Below are 25,903 nucleotides of genomic sequence, written 5' to 3'. Positions count from 1 at the left end.
ACTTGGCTAGGGGCACAGCAAGTTCTGGAGCACCGTCTTCAGTACTAGTGCCACAATGTTGTCAGGGCTCGTAGCTTTTGCAGTATCTAGTGTCTTCAGTCGTTTCTTGATATCATGGAGAGTGAATCGAATTGGCCGAAGACTGGCATCTGTGATGCTGCGGATTTCAGGAGGAGGCAGAGTTTGCTCATCCACTCGGCACTTCTGGCTGAAGATTGTTGCAAATGCTTCAGCCTTATCTTTTGCCCTTCTGTGCTGGGCTCCCCCATCATTGAGGATGGGGATATTTGTGGAGCCATCTCCTCCAGTTAGTTGTTTAATTGTCCACTACCATTCATGATTGGCTGTGGTAGGACTGCAGAGCTTAGATCTAATTGTTAATTGTAGGATGGCTTAGCTCTGTCTATCGCACATTGTTTATGCTGTTTGGCATGCGAGTAGTCCTATGTTGTAGCTTCACTAGGTTGACACCTCATTTTGGGGAATGCCTGGTGCTGCTCCTGGCAAACCCTCCTGCACTCTTCATTGAACCAGGGTTGATCCCCCGGCTTGATGGTAATGGTAGAGTGGGGTATATGCTGGGGCCTGAGATAACAGATTGTGGCCGAGTACAATTCTGCTGCTGCTGATGGCCCACAGCACCTCATGGTTGCCCAGTTTTACGTTACTAGATCTGTTCAAAATCTATCCCATTTAGCACAGTGGTAGTGCGACACAACATGATGGAGGGTATCCCAATGTGAAGACCGGATTTTGTTTCCACAAGGGCTGTGCGTTGGTCACTCCTACCAATGCTGTCATGGACAGATGCATCTAAGGCAGGCAGAATGGTGAGGATGAGGTCAAGTATGTTTTTTCCCTCTTGTTGGTTCCCTCAGCACCTGCTGCAGACCCAGTCTAGTAGCTATGTCCTTTAGGACTTGTCCAGCTCGGTCAGTAGTGGTGTTACCGAGCCATTCTTGGTGATGGGCACTGAAGACCCTACCTAGAATACATTCTGCACCCTCGCTACCCTCAGTGCTTCCTCCAAATGGTGGAGTACTGATTCATCAGCTGAGGGTGGGGGCTGTGGGGGGTCGCAGTCGGTGGTAACTAGCAGGAGGCTTCCTTGCCCATGTTTGACCTGCTGCCATGAGACTTTACGGGATGCATAGTCAATGTTGAGGACTCTCAGGGCAACTCCCTCCCGACTGTATCCCACTCTGCTGCCACCTCTGGGACAGGGAATGATGATGGCAGTGTCTGGGACCTTGTCTGTAAGGTATGATTCTAAGTGTATGACTATATCAGGCTGTTGCTTGACTAGTCTGTGGGACAGCACTCCCAACTTTGGCACAAGCCCCCAGATGCTGGTAAGGAGGACCTTGCAGGGTCGACAAAGCTGGGATAGCTGTTGTCGTTTCCGGTGCCTTGATCGATGCCGGGTGGTCCGTCTGGTTTTATTCCTTTTTATTGACTTCGTAGCAGTTAGATACGACTGAGTGGCTTGCTAGGCCATTTCAGAGGGCAGTTAAGAGTCAACCACATTGCTGTGGGTCTGGAGTCACATGCAGGCCAGACCAGGTAAGGGCAGCAGATTTCCTTCTCTAAAGGACATTACTGAACCAGATGGGTTTTTACGACAACCGACAATGGTTTCATGGCCATCATTAGACTAGCTTTTGATTTCTGATTTATTAATTGAATTCAAATTCCACCTTGCCATGGTGGGATTCAAACCCATGCCCCCAGAGCAATACCCTGAGTCTCTGGGTTACTAGTCCAGTGACAATACCACCACGCCACCACCCCCTCACATGTAGTCTGTTCTGATGAAAGGTCACAGACCAGAAAAATTAACTCTGTTTTTCTCTTTACAGATGCTACCTGACCTGCTGAGTATTTCCAGCATTTTCGGTTTTTGCTTCAGATCTCCAGCATTCGCAGTATTTTGCTTTTATAATACACTTCAAATTTGACAACGATGATGATAACATATTATCGATTTTTATTCATTATTTAGAGTACATGTAGGAAATCACACTACTGTCTCTACAATAGAGGTCTGAAGAACTAGAAGGACTGATAAGTAAAACATTTTCACTGTTTTAAGTATTCTCATTGTCTTGAATTTTGATGGCAAAATTTCTGAAGCTGTACTCCCACAGCAGAGTCCAATAGGTAACTAAGGCTTGCTGAATTGGTTCTGTAACAATAAAGTCCTATCTCTGATCTATATTCTGCTTACATTAAGGATCTGTGCTGGGATCAAATCCTTGTGAAACTTCCTTTAATTTTTTATGAATTCCGAATATGTACATACATTTTCATGTAAACTATTCTTTTATTCCCCATGGGACGTCTTCTACACGCTCTCAAGGTTACATATAAGCATCTTGTTCGGAGGCTTCCAGCAATGCTTCACTGTAATAAGTCACTGGGAACTGAATTATGACAACCTTAGGGATAACACTTTCTCTGATTCTTCTATTTCTCAGTATTAGGAGGCATCTAATCTCCACTTTGTGCATCCACATTACAGCACAGTTGAAATCAGGGCAATACTGTGCACATTATCGCTTTTCATTTTTGGGCTCCAATTAATTGTACCATTTGGTAAAGCCATTTCTAATTTCACTGCTAGAATTAATAATCTGTCATGATGCTGGTTTAAAATGACCATTTGCACTTAGCATAACTCAATACGAAACAAAATAGTAAAGTACTTACCCTCACTCCAGTTACAATAGTTTGGTTCAGTCCAAAGTATTCGAGTGATGTTACTGTGAGTGCAGAAGAACCAGTTCTGGGACCAGATGTCAAGACACCATGTCCATCCTCCATAATCACAGACTTATTATGAGGACATTTGCGCACTTCATAGCTGACAAAGGCTTTACCATCCCTGTTGATTCCAAAAAAAGAAACAAAAATATATGCTTCTGTGTTATACTTTACTTTTTATCCGGAAAAAAGCTGCTGTCATTTCAACTGATTTGGCAAGAGACAAGGGGCAGGATTTTCCTGCGGGATTCAAGACCCTGTTCTCAGGGTCAAATGGGGATCAGAAACCTGCACTGTGTGGGAACAGTTACTGGGCTGTGATTTTCCCTGAATTGGCCAATTAGCAGCCAGAGGGCAGGCTCGTCTTCCAATTAAGGGCAGTTGGTGGGGTCTCGAACCTGGAGGGCCAAATGAAGGCCCACCTTCACTGAAGAAGCAGCACAATGCCCTTTCAGGTAAGTGCGAGAGAGGGCACCTGAAGATGGACACACCCGCTCTCGAACTTTTTTTTTAAAAAACATTAAAATAAAAAAATGCCTTTCACAGACAGGCCAACATTGTGCCAGGCGGGGGCTGAGGGCATCAAAGCCTACCTGGAGGGCTGGCCTCCCCCAGGCTGTTGACGGGAGGCCAATCCCAGGCTGCTACACATTTTGTTGATGCTTCCAGCGTTCTGGAGGCCGACTGGAAAATTCCAGTTGGCTTCCGACAATAGACCTCAATAGGCCTTTAATGAACTTTAATTGGCTACCCACTGCCCCCTACCCACCTCCCATCACCACCCCCCAACTCCCCAAAAACCCACCTCTGGGAAAATGGCCCGGGGGCAGGATGGTGCTGGGAAACTGGCATGCTGGCGTGAAATTCCTGGCTTGCCTGCCTTCGTTGGCATGGGCAAACATCACAAAATTGTCGCTAATTCAGCACTAATTGAAAAAGAACCTTAGGCAACCTAAGGAAGAATAGAAAAAATGCCACTCTGACTCAACTGAATGCTCTTCTGATGTTCGGAGCACATTGTCTGGACTTCGTAGAAAAAAAAACTATACATTTAACTGTGTTATACTTGACATGGAAATCTTTAATGTTTGCACTGGACGCCTGAAATGGAAAGCGTTCTATTCTCCAGGATTAACATCCTGTTTGGGCACAAAGGTGTTACGACTACGTAAGGAAGGGATCTCAGGCTCCCCTCTGGCCCCTTTCCTGGTTTGGCCGTAATAGGGTTTAACTTTTAAAGACACAGTGTTTTAGCTTCACTTCACTGAGTCTTGGCTCACTGCTCTTTTATTGTAATTGTAAATGAACCAATCAGACAAGCTTTCTCAGGTTTAAACAAGAACGGTGCAAGTTTATTAACCTTATCACTCTAACTCAGTTAAAATTACTAAAAATGTGACACAACCACACTAGCATGCATACGAGACAAACACACACAAATAAAGAGGAGAAAGAATTAAAGGGGGAGGTTTTGGAGTAGTAGATGGAATTCAGTTACTGTTTTTAGTTTTGTTGTAAAGTCTTTAATTGAAGTCAAGTCTTGCAGTTCTCGTTGGCGCCCAATGCATACTTTTAAACTTGTTGTGCTGGTACCAGAAGGCTGAAGAGCTCCTCTGTTTTGAGGCTTAAGTCTCTTCTGTGGGTCCCTGGAACTTTGCTGGAGAGAGACAAGGAGAGCGCGGTGCTTTCTTCTTGAAGTTCAATTGCAGTCTGCCCCAAACCTTTCTGTGAGGCACAATTAAATCAATTCCCAGACTGGCCAGCAGGTTAGTCATGTGACCAGCTCTGTTTGAAACAGCATCGCCTGCGAGGGTTGTTGATTTTTCAAAGCTTACTAGACATAATCGGTGCGGGGGGGGGGGGGGGGGGGTGCGGTGGAGTGCTGGCTCACACACACAATGGCTCTCAATGTCTTTTGATCATCACTATTGACAAACCCCATCTCGCTAATTGAATCAGGGAGCACTCTCATTGTCTCTCTGTGCAACTGTCTCTCAGAATGCAAATGTACAGCCATGTTTCAGCTGCTCAGCTCTGTGGTCTTTTTAAACAAGTTATGTTCAATGTCCAGCAAAAGTTCAAATAGTGTTCCATATGATGAAACTGATAGGTTTCCATTTGGCAGGTGTAGTTTCATCACAAAGGTTAGAAAAAAATCACTAAGAATTACATTTGCCTCCCTTTGGCAAGTTAGTTCAGAGTGTGAACACTGCCCACCAATGTGAATCTATAACGAACCCACCATAATTTCCTCTCAAGGCCTCATTTACTATTCAGGCTAGGTTTGAAGCCACTCTGCTATCAATTGTTCCCAATTTTTGCTGGCTGTCCTATCCCACATTTTTTTCCCTTGAGTAACCTTCTTTAAGAGAAAGAAGTCGTTCCCGCTTTTCATCATTTTGCTTCCAGAAGCAGCAAACCTGTCCTTATTACAATAATATGCAGATCACAGCGAGCTACAATGATTGTTAAGACTCTCATTGGGCTATATTCCAGGACTTCTCAGATGGCAGTGGTCCAGGGGCTTGGAAGTATGTGGTTGAAAATGAGTGAGGAAGAGTGCTGAAAGGGAATAAGTGGGGAACTAGAAGTAAATGAGGATGCTGGAGTTGAGAGGAAGAAGTAGGTAAAACTTTTTCTGTGATAAAAAGCAACAGCAAACTGAGAAAAGGTGACTGGGACTTAAGGCTGGTGGATCTAGAACCAGGGGACATAGTCTCAGAATAAGGGGTAGGCCATTTAAGAATAAGCTGGAGGAGGAGTTTCTTCACTCAGAGGGTGGTGAATCTTTGGAATTCCCCACCCGAGGGCTGTGGAAGGTCAATCATTGAGCATGTTCAAGACAGAAATCGATAGCTATCTGGATACTAATGATACCAAGGGATATGGGGATAGCACAGGAAAGTGGAGTTGAGGTAGATGATCAGCCATGTTATAACTGAATGGTGCAGCAGGCTTGAAGGGCTAAATGGTCTACTCCTGTTCCTATTTTCTTATCTGGGATTGACTGGCAGTGGTGCCAAAATGCAAGGTTGTGAAGCATCAGTGAAGTGTTCTGCACTCCCTAGTGTCTAGTTATAGAAAACATCTTGGCATCTTTCCAATCATACCATTTAAAAAATATTTTGAAATTTATGATATGCAAAAGGGAACACATAAAATACAGAGATATTAATATAATAAATCTTTTACAACTATGAATGTATTCAAACATGTAGAAAATGTAAACAAGCAGAACATTAACTCTGCAGCTACCAAGTCCTGGTGCGTACATGAACCCTCGAACAATTTTTTTCTTAAAAATTTTTTTTTTTAAGGTTTTATAATCTCTTGAAGGTGTTAATTCTTGTTAGGGTACAGTTCCATGGAAATTGATAGCCTAGACAAGGTCACTGTATAGCATACAGGAACATGATCTTTGGCTGGTTTTCCCACTCCCCACTAAATGGAACAGGGGATAATTGTAGCACTTGCTGTCCTGAATAAGATGAGCCTACTCAGGACAGACCTGGAATCAAAACTTGGGACCTTGCTCTGCTTCACAGAGCATCACAGTGAGTACTGCATTTATCCAGGAGACAATTGGAGATGCCTAACATACAGGTACAGCAAGCAATTAAGACGACAAATAGTATGTTAGCCTTTATTGTAAGAGGGTTGCCTAAAGGGAGGAAGGAAATCTTGCTGCAATCATACAGGGATTTAGTGAGACCGTATCTGAAGTACCGTGTACAGTTTTGATTTTCTTCACTAAGGAAGGACATACTTGTCTTAGAAGGAGTGCAATGAAGGTTCACTAGTTTGATTTCTGGGATAAGAGGGCTGTCTTATGAGAAGAGATAGAGTATAATGGGCCTATATGCTCTGGAGTTTAGAAGAATGACAGATGATCTCACTGAAACATATAAACTTCCCAGAGGCCTTGACAAGCTAGATCCCGAGAGGCTGCTTCCCCTGGCTGGAGGATCTAGAACTAGGGGTTGTGGTCTCACAATAACAAGCTAACCATTTAGGACTGAGATGAGAATTTTTTTCACTCAAAGGGTTGCAAATCTTTGAAATTCTCTACACCAGAAGGCTATGGATGCTCAGTCGATGAGTATATTCAAGACTGAGATTGATAGATTTTTGGATACTAAGAGAATCAACGGATATGAGGATAGAGCCGGAAAGTGAAGTTGATGTAAAAGTTCACCCATGATCTTAATGAATGGTGGAGCAGGTTCATGGAGCCATATGGCCTACTCCTGCTCCAATTTATTATGTTAATTTGTCCATCGAGTTGTAATGAACAATATCATCCACCAATTCTGCCTGAAGATGACTACAATTAAAATGCAACAAATTATGTTTATATAGTGCCTTTAATGTAATAAAAGTCCCAAGGCGCTTTACAGGAGCAATTGTAAAACAAAGCATGACACTGAGCCACAAAAGACATTAGGTGACCAAAAGTAGGTTTCAAGGAGTTTCTTAAAGGAGGAAAGTGAGATGGAGAGGCGGAGAGGTGTATTCCAGAGTTTGGGGCCTAGGCAATTGAAGGTGCAGCCACCAACGATGGAGCAATTAAAATCAGGGCTGCACAAGAGGCCAGAATTAGAGGAGTGCAGATATCTTGGAGGGTTGTGGGGCTGGCGGAGATTACAGAGATAGAGAGGGGTGAGGCCATGGACGGATTTCAAAACAAGAATGAGAATTTTAAAATCAAGATGTTGCTTGACTGGGAGCTAAGGCAGGTCAGCGAGAACAGGGGTGATCGAGGAACAGGTCTTGGTGCATGTGAAGACCTGGGCAGCAGAGTTTGGGATGAGCTCAAGTTTACAGAGAGTAGAATGTGGGAGACCAGCCAAGAGTTCATTGGAATAGTCAGGTCTAGAGATAATAAAGGCATGAATGAGGGTTTCAGCAGCAGATGAGCTGAGGCAGGGGCGAAGGCAGGCACTGTTACGTAGGTGGAAATAGGTGGTCTTAGTGATGGCACAAATACGAGGTCGGAAGCTCACCTCAGGGTCAAATGTGACACCAAGGATGCAAACAGACTGGCTTCTTCTCAGACTGTTGCCAGGGAGAGGGATGAAGTCAGTAGCTAGGAACGGAGTTTGGAGCAGGGACCGAAAGCATTTGCTTCAGTCTTCCCAATATTTAATTGGAGGAAATTTCTGCTCATCCAGTACTGGATTTCAGATAAGCAGTCTGATAATTTAGCAACAGTGGAAGAGCTGAGAGAAGTGGTGGTGAGGTAGAGCTGAGCATCGTCAGCATACATCTGAAAACTAATGCTGTGCTGCGCTATCTAATGATGCCACCGAGGGCCAGCATTTAGATGAGGTATAGGTGGGGGACGCCAGAGCTAACGGTGCGGCAGCAAGAAGAGAAGCCATTGGAAGTGATTCTCTGTCTACAAATAAATAAATAAGATTAGAACCAGGTGAGATCAGTCCCACCCAGCTGGATAACAGTGGAGAGGCGTGGTTGAGGATGCTGTGGTCAACCCTATCAAAGGCTCCAGACAAATCGAGAAGGACGAAGAGGGAAAACTTACCTTTGTCACAGTCACATAGGATGCCATTTGTTTTTTAGTTTTAGTTTTTTTAGTTTTAGAGATACAGCACTGAAACAGGCCGTTCGGCCCGAGTCTGTGCCGACCATCAACCACCCATTTATACTAATCCTACACTAATTCCATGTTCCTACCACATCCCCACCTGTCCCTATATTTCCCTACCACCTACTTATACTAGGAGCAATTTATAATGGCCAATTTACCTATCAACCTGCAAGTCTTTGGCAAGTGGGAGGAAACCGGAGCACCCGGAGGAAACCCACGCAGACACAGGGAGAACTTGCAAACTCCACACAGGCAGTACCCGGAATTGAACCCGGGTCGCTGGAGCTGTGAGGCTGCGGTGCTAACCACTGCGCCGCCCCGGCACTTTGATAAGAGCTGGGAGAAATGCAGCTTTCATCTCTCCCGACTATTTTTTTCTCCACTTCCCTCATTAACCTAACACTACTACTCCATGACTAAGATAGGAAGAGGCTATCCATTCCTCTGTCTATACCAATCTGTAGCCAACCACTAGAAAATGAAATATAATGATCTATATTGGCCTGCCCTCACTGCGTGGAAGTTGCTAGCCATTGTCTGGTGCAGATTTGCAACTTCCTCTCGTGGTCAACTGGACACACAATCCTACATATGAGTCACAACAAAATCCCATACATGGGCCAGATTTTAATATTCCACGGCATTAGGTGTTGTAATTACAACTATGCCACCCTGAAAGTAGTTAATCTTAAAAGAAATCCCATTCACTGCTTCATTGAGCCCACTTTAGATTTGCAAACTTTCAAGCATCCACAGAAATAACATTTTATATGCAGTTTTAAACCTACAAGGAGAAAAAGATTAAATTCTGCCGCTCTATGGGAAACCCACTTAAAAAGGAAAGCAAATGAGTAAACATTTTAATGTGTTTTTAAAAAAAAAATTAAAAAATTTTCAGGTTTGGGCAACACTGGCATGGCCACATTTATTGCCCATCCCTAGTTGCCTTGAGAAGGTGGTGGTGGACCTTCTCCTTGAACTGCTGCAGCCCTTGAGAAGATTATACTCCCACAATGGCATTAGGTAGGGAATTCCAGATATTGATTCAGTGACAATGAAGGAACAATAATAATAAGAAGTCAGGATGGTGTTTCACTTAGAGGGGAACCTGGAAGCTACTTGTTCCCATGATATTGCTGCACTTGTCCTTCTGTGGTAGAGTGCACGGAAGGGAGGTGCTGTCGGAGTAACCTTGCAAAGTGGCTGCACTGCATTCCATAGATTACGAGGCTGGTGTATCGCTTGTGCATTTAGACTGGCAAGGGCATTAATCAAACAAACTGTCCTTCTGGTGCCAACTGTTGAGTTGCACCCATCCAGGCAAGTGGTCTCATTCCATCACTCATGACTTGAATCTTGTAGATGGCAGACAGGCTTTGAAGGGTCAGCAGGTAAGTCACCTGTTGCAGAGTACCCAATCTCTGTCTAGCTCCCATGGTGTAGATATGACTAGTCCACTTCAGCTTTGGGTCAGTTGGTGACTCCCAGAATGGTGGTGCCGTTGTAGGTCAAGGGGAGATGGCTGGGCTTTCTGAAATAAAAACAAAGTGCTGGAATTACTCTGTAGGTCAGACAGCATCAGTTCTGATGAAAGGTCACAGACGGGAAACATTAACTCTGTTTCTCTCTCCACAGATGCTGCCTGACCTGCTGAGTAATTCCAGCACTTTCTGTTTTTATTTCAGATTTCCAGCATCTGTAGTATTTTGCTTTAATTTTATGGCTGGGCTTTCTCTTGTTTAAGATGCTCATTAACTGGCACTAATGTGGTACAAGTGTAACTGATCATTTGGCAGTTTAGTCCAACCTGCAGGTGGCAGGTTACAAGCGCACCACATAAGTGCCAGTTAATGACTAGGTTATCCAGGTCCTGCTGTAGGCTGGCACTTACTGCTTCACGTGAATGGAGCTGAACACTGGAATTGTTGTTAGTGAACAGCCCCACTCCTGAATTTATGATGGAGGGAAAATCATTGTTAAAGCAGCTGAAGATGGTTGGTTTGAGGATGCTTCTGAGAATAAATTATTAATATCATAGTTTAGATATACTCAGACTTGGTCATCATAATTCCAAGAAACAAGCTCACCTAGTGGTCTGTAACTTTAGATAGGAGTTTGGTGACATCAGCACTTCTTCTGCTGGTAGAGAGAGGGGCAAAAGTTGCAATGTTCCAAACACCTGCAATGTGTAAAGGAAAATGTGTTATTGTAACAGTGTCCTCATTAATCCAAACATTTACTTGTGTTCTTGCAACATATTGGCATAGATTTGATGGGCTGAATGGCCTCCTTCTGCGCCGTAAATGACTCTGACACATTGCTGTGGCAAAACAAAGATCATAAGTGATGTGGTCAGTTCTGAACAAAAACATTGCAAAGGAACATAAAATTGCAACTTTTTTTGAGCTTTTGTAAGAAAGCTTTCTAATAAAATATTAAACATTAAACTAACTGGATTCACCCCAGTAAAAGTGATTTAAATTATGCTCCATATTTAATCATTTATCTTAACTACACTTATAGTTTTACTTATAGGAAAGACATGGAAGATGTAATGTGTATAAGTATGCTAGATTGCATTAATCGTTTAGACGTTCAAGGAAGATACATCAAAATAGGCAATCAATTCTGTGTCTTCTCTGTTAGAAACTCATTTTTATCAGAATATACTTTGAAGCAGTGTTGGAGATGGATTTTCTTTGCATATGTTTTTGGTGACATTTGTATCAAATATATAAAAAACATAAAACAATAAAAACAAAAATCAAATCACTCGGCCATTATGCATTGCAATCTGCAATTAGTACAAAAGCAGCTGAGTTGATATGCTTTCTAGTATTCCTTCTCTCTGGGATCCCAATGATCAATCCGAGGTCAGAAACTCATGTACCAAAGTGCAACTACAACCACATCCAAATTCTCTTGTAGTTCAGCATGCTAAACAACTAATGTATTACACCACTTGAGAGTTGATGTCAAGTGGACTCCAATTTTTATTAAATTACAATGTAAATGAAAATATAACACAACATATAGAATTACCATAATCTGAATCTCATCAGAAAATCTGTCAGCATATCCTTCAAACTGTCCAGCAGATGGATTCTGTGCCTTTATAATTACTTTCAAACCTGTTTTCCCTTCCGCTCTGCTGTACAGCAGCATGGCAAAATTATGTTCTGCAGAAAGCTGTAAGGAAATCTATAAAACAAACAGAATTGCGTCATAGTACCAAACTGCTTCATAGCCAGTGAAGTGCTTATGAAGTGTAGTTACTGTTGTAATATATAGTCAAAGAACAATTTTAAGACAACACTAAGATCATTTCTTAAATACAAGCCAGGGATGAAAAATGTCCCACTTGAAGGCAACACTAGGTTAATAGAATTTCAGTTTTGCCTATTAGGAGAACTAAACTTCTTATCCCAATTTAGTATGTTCAATACTGAGAAGTATACATTTAAACAACACTTGGGGGTAGCAGAGTGCTGCACCACATTAATGATCCACTGCCCATTGCACTATTATTCCAATTTCCTGTGTGACGAGTTTCCAATCAGAAACCCATCAAAAAGCAAGGATTTCCCCAACAGGAAGGAACTTTGGTGAAAGTGTCACCCAGGCTTCTCTTGTGCATGCCCAAGTATCTAGATCAATAACTAAGGTCTTCATGCAGCTTATGAGGCTCTCTGGCCTGGAAAATAGTGTTTGGCCCAATAAAGACTTGAATGAGAGGAAATTACGTACATTTATAAATAAGGGAAGATTTTTAAAAAACTGTCACCAGGGACAGAAGATAAAGTTCCATCATTTAGATGCCCAGTACTATTACAGATGAGCATTACAAATGTTTTCTCTCTTTCTACTGCTGTTAGTTTCCATACTGAAGATAGTTAACTATCCAGGTATTTTACGTCAGCAAAAAATCTGTACAAATAAAGACAACCTCAAATATTTTAGAAATAAGTAGAGTTGCTATTTGAACACCAGAACATTGGATTTTCTGATTTGTTATGAATACTGAATAACAATCTGAACTTGACTGATTATTTGAGCCAAAAACCTTTGTTTTACAAATGAGAAAATAACAATTACCTCTGAGTGTCTGCTGACAAGCTCAATCACCTCCCGCTTTGTTGTTGTCCAGTGAAATGACAGACCCGGTACTGCATTACCAAAGGAAAATGGAGTCTGGCAACTTGTTACCCCTATTGCATATACCGGCAACTGAAAATTTTAAAATGTGCCACATTTTACAATTTATGTATTAAACCATGTTAAGAATGAGGATTCATACATTCACCCAATTAGCTATTTATCCACAATGCTACTGAACAAAGAACTAATTTCACAATAAAAGTGGTCAAGTGTTTAACATTTAAAGGTCAAATACATCTTATCACAATATTTTCATCAGAATATAATTCAGAAGTCTTATCTGTTTTTAAGATACTGTTGATCAAATAGTTTTATGCTTATTCAATGTTTGCCTGTTAAATTATGCATTGTGGGACATTCTAGAGATCTGTGAGGAAAATTACAAAATGACACTGAGCAATATATAGCAATCTGTTTAACAATATGATTCTGATTAAAAATGCAGCTCTCTTTACTAACTGTCTCTTCATGTTACTGATGCATTATAATGGTTACATTCAAACTTAACAGCAAATTACAGTTAATTATTTACCATATGTTGGAACAAATTTCCTTGCTATTGTAGCAGGATTGCCTATGTGGTGGCAGGAAACCTTTTACAGAAGCAAATTTTGCAGACAGGTTTCCACCCAGTTTTGGCTTCAAGGAAATTTCTGGCAGAAGTAATGGTGGTCCCCCACCCACTCTTTTTGTTACGGATATATACAAATTAAATGATACTGAATGGATGATGACATACGTTCAAATTTCAGTCATTGCTACTCTCATTGAACAGTGTGTAAAGATTGTACATTTAAGAAAGGATATACTTGCATTGGAGACAGTACAGCAAAGGTTCACTAAATTGGTCCCTGGGGTGAGGGGGTTGTCCTATGATGAAAGGCTAAGTAAATTGGGCCTATACTCTCTGGAGTTTAGAAGAATGAAAGGTGATCTCATTGAAACATACAAGATTTTGAAGGGGCTGGACACGTTAGACACAGAAATTGTTTCCGTTGGTCAGGGAATCTAAAATACAGGGGCAGTCTCAGGATAAGGGGCCGATCATTTAGGACTGAGATGAGGAGAAATTACTTCACTCAAAGGATTGAGTGTCTTTGGAATTCTCTACCCTAGGGGGTTGTGGATGCTCCATCACTGAATACATCTAAGGCTGGGATAGACAGATTTTTGGTATTTCAGGGAATCAAGGGATATGGCTAGCAGGTGGGAAAGTGGAGTTGAATCCTAAGATCAACCATGATTGTTTTGAATGGTGCAGCAGGCTCGATGGGCCATATGGTCTACTCCTGCTCCTATTTCATATGCAGGTATATATGGGGTGCAATGTTTTGTCAGGAGTGCAGTGCTTGTTCTATTCATAAAGGTCTATTACAAACTGACAGAATGAGGGACTCAATGGTGACCTACGCAATTTGCTTCCCTCACCCCCAATACAGTTCACAAACTTCAACTATACAACTGTGGGGACATCTGTCAGTGAAACTGGCTAACTCTCCTTCCACCTTGGGGTGTGAGTTTTTAGGAAGATATCTCCTACTGTTCTCAAAATGAAAGGGTGCCATCCTAGTTAATGGAACTGAAAGGTGGCATCTTTTTGAGAATTCCATAAACAGGCCTGTCTAGATTCAATACACATGTTCACTGTCTGCAGCCTGTGGCCTATCTTTTTTAACCTGTTAAAATCTATTAGCGTCAAAACACAGCCACTGAACATTAATTCAACCCTATATTCCTTTATATTGAAAAAAGAATCAAAAATCCTGAAACGTAACAACCAACTTGATGCCGTGTACGCTGCTACAATCCTGAAACACAAACCTCAAAAGATCTCATCTGTCTAGACTGGATTCAAATCCATGTACCAGAAATAAAGGGCAGGATTTTTAGCCATGACAGGGCTGGGAATGGAGGTGGGTGGATGCTAAAAATAGCAACACTGGCTGGCGTGCCAGTTCCTTGGCTCCATCCCGCCCCTGGGCATTTTCCTTGAGGCACGATGGGGAGTGCAGGGCAGCAGGGCTACCTGTGTGCAAATGGCAGATAGCCGATTGAGATGGTCCGCTTAAGGCCAATTAAAGGAAGCTGACTGGCATTTTCCAGTTGGCCTCCAGGTTCCTGGAGGCGGCAGGGGACAGTTTAGTTGCCTGGATGGACTCCTGGCGGCAGACCGGGAGGCCATCACACCAAGCAGGCTTAGAGACCACCCCGGGTGCAGGCTGCCCTGTATAGAGGGTTTCCCCCTTCACACTGGTGGCCTGGCTGCTAAGGCCTGTTTTTATTTCAAAATTTAAAAATGTTGGAGAGAGGGCACCTCCACCCTCGGAGGCATTCCGTTGCTGCTTTCAAGCTGGAAGACCTCTGATTGGCCCTCCAGCTTCAAGAGCCTGCCCGCGTCCTTAACTGGACAGTGAACCTGCCCTCTGGCCATTAACTGGTCGCTCTGGGGAAAATCAGATTGAGTAAATGTTTCCCACACAGTGCAGGCTTCTGATGGCAGGGTTCAGGAGCCCACAGGGAAAATCCTACCCTAAGGAACTGCATTGTTAATCAAACATGTCCCCCATTTAAAATTGATAAATGGTGCGACTCAAAATGGAAAAGGATCCAAGACAAAGGGCATGTTTCCTGGAGTACTGAGACAAGTCAGAAAGTAAAAAGCACAGATTCCAACCACAATCTTTCAAACATTCTTGGATATGAAATACCACAGGATTGGAGGACAGCCAATCACCGCTGTTCAAGAAGATAGTTCGGGAAAACACAGTTAACAATGGATCAGTCAGCTTTGTGGGTCAACTTCTAAGGGTTATAAGGTCTAAAGTTCTAAATACGGGATGAAATTAGTACTTACAAAAATTAGGCTGAGGACAGCCAGTACTGATTTGTAAAACACATGTGGCAGCTGACACATTTAATAGAACACTTGGAATAAATAATGGAGTACATTGATAAAGGAAATGCACTGGATGTTGTGTATACAGATTTTTAAAAGGCATTTAATAAAGTTACCACAAAGAAAATTTGTTACTACATTTAAGGGCACATTATTAAAGAGAATATTGTTGCATGGCAAAGAAGTTGACTAAAGAGTAGTGGTTAATGGATTTTTTTTCCAATTGGAGAGATGTAAACAGTAGTGTATGCCAGGATCATTCTTAGAATCATTGCTCTTATAGATGTGCGAATCATCTTGACTACATATAGGGAGCACATCAAAATTTGCAGGCAATATAAAAAGTTAGTGGGTAACTGTGAAGATGTTTGCAAACTTCAGAATGGCAAGACAGGTCAGTACTTTGAGCAATTAAATGTCAGATGCATCTTCATGCAGAGAAATGTGAGGTTTTGGGAGATAGAATAGGAGATGAAATATACAGCAAAAGGTAAAAGCTTAAAAAGAGTAGATAATCAGGGACACAAAAACAAAATAGTGCAAATGCTGGGAATCTTAAATAAGAACAGAATAGGGCGGCACAGTGGCGCAGTGGTTAGCACCGCAGCCTCACAGCTCCAGGGACCCAGGTTCGATTCCGGGTACTGCCTGTGTGGAGTTTGCAAGTTCTCCCTGTGTCTGCGTGGGTTTTCTCCGGGTGCTCCGGTTTCCTCCCACAAGCCAAAAGACTTGCAGGTTGATAGGCAAATTGGCCATTATAAATTGTCACTAGTATAGGTAGGTGGTAGGGAAATATTGGGACAGGTGGGGATGTTTGGTAGGAATATGGGATTAGTGTAGGATTAGTATAAATGGGTGGTTGATGTTCGGCACAGACTCGGTGGGCCGAAGGGCCTGTTTCAGTGCTGTATCTCTAATCTGAAAAAAAAATGCTGGAAATACTCTGCAGGTCTGACAGCATCTGTGCAGAGAGAAACAGAGATAACAGGCAGAGTTTTTAGGTGCCGTTGCGGGTGGGAATGGAGGTGGGTAGGCACTAAAAATAGCAGCGCTGGGCAGCAAGCCAGTTTACCATCGCCATTCTCACCGCCAGCAAGTTTCATCAGGCCAGGGGAAGGCTGGCCCCGAGAACCCACCCAATTCGTGAATATGGCTAAGTAAGCTAGTTAATGAGCTCATTGAAAGCTCGTAAAAGGCCAGCTTGAGATTATGATGAAGGTGCACGGGTTCCATGTTGGGTCAGTGGCAGACCAGTGCATGGAGACGGCAACGCAGCAGGGAGCCAATCATGGCTGCCGCAAGAAATTTGGTTGGCCCCATAAAAGAGAGAATGGCTGAGAGGGGCACTCATGTGCCATCGGGTGTGCTCAGGTTTCGGGGAGAGTGTTCACTACGCGCTCAAGCAGTGTAAGGGGTCATCATCCTCCTGGCAAGGCGGGGGACATGAGGAGGGGGCAAGTCTTCCAAATATAATTGGGAATTCACCTGAGCACAAGGAAGGCAACAGCTGGCAAAGGAAACACGACTCTCAGATTTTAGGTCTAGCGGCAATGAGGAGCAACATCCTTCGCAAGAAGGGCAGAGCCCTGGGCATGAGAAGGGCAGTGGAGAGGGATGAGGGGCAGGAAGGCCATGGAAGCCATATCCCTGGTATAGGATCTACTGTCAAAGAAGGAGCTAACTTGAGATTACAGAGAACCAGCGCCCAATAGGAGACTATGACTCTCCAGGCAGATGGTCAGAGATTTGTGCCCTTGTCTAAGATCTCAACTCACCGCACTGCTCGCAATTCCCTACCAGTCACTGTTGCCTTGAACCTCTTTGTCTCTGGGTCCTTCTAAGGATCAGCTGTGGACTTCGGTAGCGTGTTGCAATCGGCTGCATACCACAGCATATTTCACAGGTTACTGATGCCCTTTTTGCGAGAGCTGGACAGTACATTCATTTCCAAACAGATGGGCCTTTGGAGGCACAAAGGGCAGTGGATTCATTTACATCGCTGGACTTCCCCAAGTGCAGGGCATCAATTGCACCCATGTGGCCATCAAGGCGCTGACTCACAGCCTGTGAAATATTTCAATAGGAAGGGCTCCACTCCCTCAGCATTCAACTGGTCTGTGGCCATTACAAAAGCTTCCTGCATAGTGCGCTAGCTTTCCTGGCAGCTGCCATTGATTCCTTCAACCACTAATCTTCCAGGCTGCTGCAGCTTCTTATTTCACCTTCCAAACTATGTAGATGGATTCTAAAGAGCAAAAGTTATCCTCGAAGAGATGGCTATTCAGCCCTTTGCTTGACCCCCAGAGGTGCTACAACTGAAGCCATTTGCTCATAAGGACTACCACTGAGCAGGCTATCTGGCTTCTGAAGATGTGGTTCCAGTGTCTGGACTGGTTGGGTGGTGCCCTGCAAGGGTTTCGCGCATGGTGGTGGTTTGCTGAGCTCTGCCTAACATGCCCCTCCAGAGAAGTGCAAACCTTGAAGAAGGTGAAGTGCTGGATGGACACAGCTCATTGGAGGAAGAGCAGGAGCAGAATGTGGAATAGGAACAAGAGGAAGAGGGTGCAGAACACAGAGGTGTCCTGGCTACATAGGCTCAATAAGCATGAGACTGGAGGGTCTCCTCAGGATACTATCAACGTCAGGGATCATCTAATCCAGGCATGCTTCAGCTGAGTCCTTCCAACCAAGGAGGACCACATGGTCTGGAACTCATTTTGAGATGTATGTAAGAATACTTCCACTGAATACGCAGCCTGGAATAGATCCACTCTTACCACCAATGAACAATGCACATCTGTCCAGAGGTTTCAATGTCCCCATTCAAGAATCTTTGCTTCCCTTCACCACTTCTTCCCTCCTTTCCTGTCTTGCCATTAAAGAATAGAAGCTCACACTGAAGGCCTGCTACCTGACCCAAACCCAACGACATGTGTCGGGTTCAGGTCAGGCCGGGCCCATCTTCAGGGTCCAGCTTTTGGGCTCAGGTCGGGTCGGACACACACAATAAGTGTTCTGCTGGTAAGTATTGAAATTTTTTTTTAAAAAAACTTACCGGAGCTGGGAGTCTGGGACGAAACGGTGTCTGCGCAGTGAGCGAGTGATGTCACTATGATGTCATCATGTATGCGTGGCAGCATTCTGCAGGTTCGGTGCCAGGAAGGTAAATAAACGGATGGTCGGGTCGGGTCCGGGGCTAAACCGGAGGAACTCGGGCCAAGTCGGGCTCAGGTCCGCTGTGGTTCGGGTCAGGTTCCTTTTTCCCGACCTGAGCAGGCCTCTAGCTCACACATCTGGCATCATGCATCAATATTTACATAGTGTTGAAAAAGATACAAAGTGAGTACTGACACCGCAGCCAGCAGCTTACGTCATCAGACTGCGCCAACCTGCGCACATTGGTTCCTACCTTCTGCGCATGTGCTGCGTTCCGCAGTGCCAGGACTGGTTGGCGCATGCGCAGATGATGTCATCACGTAACGCGGGCAGATGGTGCGAGGATCAGGGCCGGAGTGAGCAGGGGTGTGGGGGAGAGGGGATCTGGGGAGCAGGGAGAGAGCAGGGGTGGGGGTGTCTGGGAAGCGGGTGCGGGGAGAGCGCGGCTGAAGACCTTGCTGGTGGTGGCTGCGCTCTCCTCCTTCCCCCCGACGCCCGCCCGCCCCCACCCCCCACTCCCAACGACCGCTGGCTCACCCGCCCGCCCACTCCCTCCCCTCCCGGCCATTATGTGCTGCCATGTGTTTAGGCTGCCATCGTGTGATTATTTGAGCAGCGCCATCTTTAATCCTGGCAGCTGCCTGACGTCGCAGACTGTGACATTTTAGTGGCACAGGCTGCATTTGCGCATGTGCCATTGCAGCGCCACCAGTGGTGGCGTTGTCAGCAAATGCAGCCAAAAAGATAAGGGGCTGGATTCTGTAATGCCGCCAGGGTTCCTGGCCAAAAAAGGCGAGAGGAAGTCCACCTTGGCCTTTTGGAGGCCCCCCCAGTGCAAACGACCAGCGCTCAGGCACCCGGTGATGGGATCCCTGTCTCTTTAAACACGGGGATCTCACCTTCAAGAGCTGCCAGCCAATCACAGGGCTAGCAGCTCAGTAGTGATCGGTAGAGCCACTGCCAGTAATGCAGAGGCCCTGGACACAGGCCCAGTGCTGGAGAATCAGACCTCACATAAGTGAGGCGGGGTTGCCTGGGCCAGTCTGACAGGTCATGCCAAGTTTTGGGGAGGGTGGAAAAAAGAGGGTGGGTGTTTAGTACAGGTGGAGCGTGGTTCAGGGAAGTGCAGGTTTCCCCACGGGGGCCCTCTGTGAACCACAGAGAAGGCCCCCCCACCACCCCCAAGTAGGTCGCCCAGTCAAACTGGGTGGCAGAGGCCACCAATTCCTCCGCCAGTGGTTAAATCCCAGCAGCAGCAGGAAGAGACCCTTAAATAGCCTGCTCAAAGGCCTCAAATGGCCTCTAGTCGGGAAGTCCATCTTTGGCCCATCCCGCCACCGACAAGATTACGTCTGAACCTGTCTCCAGGGGGCCCATAGAATTCAGCCAAAACAAAGCGCACATTAAGTGAGGCAAACCCCAGCAACCTCTCAGTTCTTTGCCCGATGCTATGACCTCCTCTCTCGACCACTTTTACAGGGTGATCCTTTTGTGGCCTCAGATGAGATAGAGGTAGTCTCTGCTGGTGGTTGAGAAGGACATGGCAGTTGTCTGAGGTGCCAGTAGGGGCATCTTCAGATGCTGCCGCACTGACGCAATGCAGGGGCAGCCTCCATCACTGAGACCTGCTGCAGATGGTCCCTCAGTCAGAGGGACCAAGGAGACCAATGATGATGGCGCTCCTCACTGACTCCTCAGCCCTTGGATGGCGCTTTGGATGGCTGGAGGGGAGCACCAGTCGGGGAGCACCAGTCGGGGAGCAACTGGCATCCATTCCAAACTTCTCTGTGCCACCAGCGCCTCTGACCACTCCATGCTGCAGAGTGTGGCATGTATTCTGTGACTGTCAGTGCACAGTTCCTGCATGCTTTACGTACTACTGCCCAGGACTCTCCATGAGCTTAGCCACTCTTAAATGGAGGAGCTCATGTGTTCAAAGCCCTGAACCATGGTAGCGCACATGAGCTGAATGGACTCTTCCATTCTCAGCCCATGACCCTGCACTGCCTCAAGGAACTCTGACATGTGGGAGCACATCTGTTGCTGCTGATCTAAGTAGAGTCTCATGGAGAGCCCTGGGCAGTGACTCCGGAGGCCATGCATCTGTACCCAGCTGAGCATGACTGTGTTTGTCTACCATCCTCCAAAGGATATTGCCCACACCTGCCTCGACCCCCCTCTCCTACTCTTGTTCACCTGTGATGTGCTCCTCATCCACTGCCACCCTATCTAAGGGTAGTTATAATGGGGGATTTTAATTACCCAAACATAGACTGGGATAATAGTTGTGTAAAGGGCAGTGAGGAGCAAGAGATCCTAGAGTGTGTTCAGGAAAATTTTCTACAACAGTATGTTACTAGTCCAACGAGAAAGGAGGCACTGCTATACCTGGCTCTTGGAAATGAGGAGGGCCAAGTGGATCAAGTATCAGTAGGAGAGCATTTAGGGGATAGTGATCATTGTACCATAAAGTTTAGGCTGACTATGGCAAAGAACAAGGAGTAATCCAGGGTAAGATTAATTAACTGGGGGAAAGCCAACTTCAATGGGATAAGAATGGAGCTGGGCGAATAAGAGTCAAAATCTGGCAGAAAAACTGGTAGATGAACTTGGGGCTACCTTCAAAGAGGAGATAGTTCAGGGACATTCAAGGTATGTTCCCTCAAAGGGAACAAGTAGGGCAAACAAATCCAGAGCTCCCTGGATGATAAAAGAGGTAGAGATTAAGATAAAGAAGAAAAAGTGTGCATATACCAGATAGAAAACATGATTGAGAACCAGGCTGAATATAGGTCCAGAGGGGAAGTGAAAAAGCAAATAAGAGAAGCAAAGAGCAAGCATAAAGACAGACAGGCAGCTAGAATTAAGGGAAATCCCAGTTTTCTTTAGACATATAAATAGTAAAAGGATGGTAAAAGGAGGAGTGTGGCCGATTAGGGACCAGACAGGGGATTTACATATGGAGGCAGAGGGCATAGCTGAGGTATTAAATGAATACTTTGCATCTGTCCTTACCAAGGAAGAAGTTGCAACCCAGGCAATGTTGAAAGAGGAGGTAAGTCAGACACTTGAGGGGTTTAAAATTGATAAAGAGGAAATATTAGATAGGCTGTCTGTATGTCATGTGGACAAAGCACCAGGACTAGATGAAATGCATCCAAGGATACTGAGGGAAGTGAGAGTGGAAATCGCAGAGGTACCGGCCATATTTTTTCAGTCTTCCTTAGACTCAGAGGTGGTGCCAGAGGTCTGGATAATTGCAAACATTACACCCTTGTTCAAAAAAGGGTGTAAAGATAAGCCCACAACTACAGGCCAGTCAGTTTAACTTCAGTGGTGGGAAAGCTTCGAGAAAAATAATTCGGGACGAAATCAATAGTCACATGGACAAATGCGAGTTAATTAAGGAAAGCCAGCAAAGATTTCTTAAGGGAAAATCATGTTTAGCTAACTTGCTGGAGTTTTTTGAGGAGGTAACAGAGAGGATTGACGAAGGCAATGCTGTTGATGTGGTGTACATGGACTTTCAAAAGACATTTGATACAGTGCCACACAACAGATTTGTGAGCAACTTTGTAGCTCATGGAATAAAAGGGACAGTAGCAACGTGGATACGAAATTGGCTGAGTGACAGGAAACAAAGAGTAGTGGTTAATGGATGTTTTTTGGGCTGGAGAAAGGTTTGTCATGGAGTTCCCCAGGACCCTTGCTTTTCCTGATATATATTAATGACCTAGACCTTGGTGTAGAGGGCACAATTTCAAAGTTTGTAGATGATACAAAACTTGGAAGCATTGTGAACTGTGAGGAGGATAGTGTAGAATTTCAAAAGGACATAGAACAAGTTGGTGGAATGGGCAGACAGGTGACAGATGAAGTTCAATGCAGAGAAATATGAAGTAATTCATTTTGGTAGGAAGAACATGGAGAGACAATAGAGAATAAAGGGTACTATTCTAAAGGGGGCGCAGGAGCAGAGGGACACAGAGTACAAGAGCAAGGAGGTTATGTTGAACTTGTATAAGACACTAGTTCAGCCTCAGATGGAGTATTGTGTTCAGTTCTGGATGCGCACTTTAGGAAAGATGTGAGGGCATTGGAGAGAGTACAGAAAAGATTTACGAGAATAGTTCCAGGGATGAGGAATTTCAGTTATGAAGATAGATTGGAGAAGTTAGGACTGTTTTCCTTGGAAAAGAGAAGGCTGAGAGGTGATTTCATAGAGGCATTCAAAATCATGAGGGGTCCGGACAAAGAGAAACTATTTCCTCTCTTGAAAGGATTGCGAATGAGAGGGCACAGATTTAAAGTATTTGGTAACAGAAGCAAAGGTGACATGAGAGAAAACTTTTTCACGCAGCTAGTGGTTAAGGTCTGGAATGCGCTGTCTGAGAACATGGTGGAAGCAGGTTCAATTGAAGCATTCAAAAGGGAATTAGACAGTTATATGAAAAGGAAGTATGTGCAGGGATATGGGGAGAAGGCAGGGGAATGGAACTGAGGGAATTGCTCTTTCGGACAGCCAGTGTGGGCACGATGGGCCGACTGGCCTCCTTCTGCACTCTAACGATTCTGTGATTCTTGCCATTCCCCCACCTTCTCCCCATACTCCTGCACATTTTTCCTTTTTAGACATGTAAGATTATTAGGTTACTAAAAGTTACTAACCAGCATACTAATTAAAATCCAGCTATTATAAACTAACAACTAACTTATTATCACAAACTAACATTTAGCTTTATTAGAACCCTTCTTTGTAGTATGGTAAAGTGGAAAACATGGCAAATAGGGCACAGTATGGACAAGGTGTCAAGGCAAAGGGATTCTGAGAGATTATGTCAAGTTTTAAAATGCTTACATGCAGCAAAAGGGTGAGACCATGACAGCAGACAGTGAAAACAGCTTCTGCGTAGATTTGTCTCAGTGAGAAAGGCATCCTCGAAATGTAAAAGTATTGAGATCAAGTAGTCAACAGAAAGAGGTACTACTTGCGCAAATTCGAAAGGTTAGCAACCATCACAAAACGATCCTGGATGGTTAAGAAAGGCATCCTTTAATACAAGACTAATCACTGATTGGGGGAGGGGAGGGTTAACTGGAAAGCTGCCAGGATAAAAGAAGTCCTGTCTTTGATATCGTACGGCAGAGAATTTTGAACAGGAGACAAGAGACAGAAACGGACTGAAAAACTTGGAGACCAAAAGCTGCAAAAGAAAGAGTCATGCACTATGCCGTCCAGTCTCTAATACGGATAGTATGTGTGTTAGACGGTTAATTACTGCCTGAGATTGTGACTATGGTTTATCTGAAAACTTAACAAACATGTCCTTACCTTTATTGAAATAAAGTCGATTCATAAAAAGCTTTGTGCTGCCAAGTCTGTTCCCCCCTTAGAAGGGGGTATAAAACACCGCATCTTATCAAATCTTAACAGATAACAGTCTAATTCCCATTTGAATGCCTCAATTGAACCTGCCTGCACCACACTCTCAGGCAGTGCATTCCAGACCTAAACCACTCGTTGCGTGAAAAAGTGTTTCCTCATGTTGCTTTTGCTTCTTTTGCCAATTACTTTAAATCAATGCCCTCTTGTTCTTGCTCCTTTCACGAGTGGGAACAGTTTCTCCCTATCTACTCTGTCCAGACCCTTCATGATTTTGAATACCTCTATCAAATCACCTCTCAGCCTTCTCTTCTCCAAGGAGAACAGTGCCAACTTCTCCAGTCTATCTTTATAACTGGGCGGCATAGTGGCACAGTGGTTAGCACCGCAGCCTCACAGCTCCAGTGACCCGGGTTGGGTTCTGGGTACTGCCTGTGCGGAGTTTGCAAGTTCTCCCTGTGACCACGTGGGTTTCCGCCAGGTGCTCCGGTTTCCTCCCACAGCCAAAGACTTGCAGGTTGATAGGTAAATTGGCCATTGTAAATTGCCCGTACTGTAAGCAGGTGGAAGGAGAATTGAGGGAAGGTGGGGATGTGGTAGGGAATATGGGATTAATGTAGGATTAGTATAAATGGGTGGTTGATGGTCAGCACAGACTCGGTGGGCCGAAGGGCCTGTTTCAGTGCTGTATCTCTCTATGACTCTATCTAAAGTTCCCCATTCCTGGAACCATTCTCACGAATCTTTTTCTGCACTCTCTCCAATGCTTTCACATCTTTCCTAAAGTGCGGCACCCAGAACTGGGCACAATACTCCAGCTGAGGCTGAACTAGTGCCTTATACAAGTTCAACATAACTTCCTTGCTCTTGTACTCTTATACCCCTATTAATAAAGCAGAGGATACAGTATGCTTTATTAACTGCTCTCTCAGCCTATCCTGCTACCTTCAATGACTTATGCACATATACACCCAGGTCCCTCTGTTCTTGCACCTCTTTTAGAGTTGTACCCTTTATGTTATATTGTCTCTCCATGTTCTTCCAACCAAAATGAATCACTTCACATTTCTCCGCATTGAACTTCATCTGCCACTTGTCTGCCCATTCCACCAACTTGTCTATGTCCTTTTGAAGTTCTACAATATCCTCCTCACAGTTCACAATGCTTGCAAGTTTCATATCATCTGCAAACTTTGAAATTGTGCCCGGTACATCAAGGTCTAGGTCATTAAGATAGATCAGGAAAAGCAAGGGTCCCAACACTGAACCCTGGGGAACTTCACTACAAACCTTCCTCCAGCCTGAAAAACATCCATTTGTTTCCTGTCACTCAGCCAACTTCGTATCCATGTTGCTACCGTTCCTTTTATTCCATGAGCTATAACTTTGCTCACAAGTCTGTTGTGCGGCACTGTATCAAATGCCTTCTGGGAAGTCCACATACACCACATCAACAGCACTGCCCTCGTCAACCCTCTCTGTTACCTCTTCAAAATACTCCAGCAAGTTAAACATGATTTTCCCTTGACAAATCCGTGCTGGCTTTCCCTAAGTTACCCCCATTTGTCCATGTGCCTATCAATTTTAACCCGAATAATTATTTCTAGAAGTTTTCCCACCACCGAAGTTAAACTGATTGGCTTGTAGTTGCTGGGCTTATCTTTACACCCATTTTTGAAAAAGGGTGTAACATTTGCAATTTTCCAGCCCTCTGGCATCACCCCTAAGTCTAAGGAAGACTGGAAAATTACAGCCTTAGACTGCTCACATTCTCAGCCACCTCTATCCATGCTTGCTTGTTTTGGGAGGGTGGCTTTCTCCTACCACCCTCCGAAAAGAGGACACCCCTCTGGCTGCTGTGCTCTGTTTAAATCAGGCCAGACTTCAGCATTCCTGCCTCCATAACCGCCCCCACTAATTGGCCGTGCGCCCCGCCCTC

General features: G+C 44.5%; 1 protein-coding gene across 1 annotated transcript in view; it reads right to left on the bottom strand.

The window, feature by feature from the left end:
* LOC137346445 (nuclear pore membrane glycoprotein 210-like) overlaps positions 1 to 25,903 on the bottom strand; it is a 163,191-nt gene that overhangs the window by 39,840 nt on the left and 97,448 nt on the right. Inside the window, exons 39-42 of the mRNA XM_068009894.1 lie at positions 12,467 to 12,598; positions 11,414 to 11,572; positions 10,459 to 10,550; positions 2,710 to 2,884 (exon numbers count right to left, since the gene is read on the bottom strand). Coding sequence (XP_067865995.1) covers positions 2,710 to 2,884; positions 10,459 to 10,550; positions 11,414 to 11,572; positions 12,467 to 12,598 — 558 coding nt within the window. The remainder of the gene's footprint in view (positions 1 to 2,709; positions 2,885 to 10,458; positions 10,551 to 11,413; positions 11,573 to 12,466; positions 12,599 to 25,903) is intronic.

The sequence above is a fragment of the Heterodontus francisci genome, chromosome 30, assembly GCF_036365525.1.
Source record: "Heterodontus francisci isolate sHetFra1 chromosome 30, sHetFra1.hap1, whole genome shotgun sequence".
Taxonomy (NCBI): Eukaryota; Metazoa; Chordata; class Chondrichthyes; order Heterodontiformes; family Heterodontidae; genus Heterodontus; species Heterodontus francisci.
This window is presented reverse-complemented; position numbering and strand designations above follow the sequence as displayed.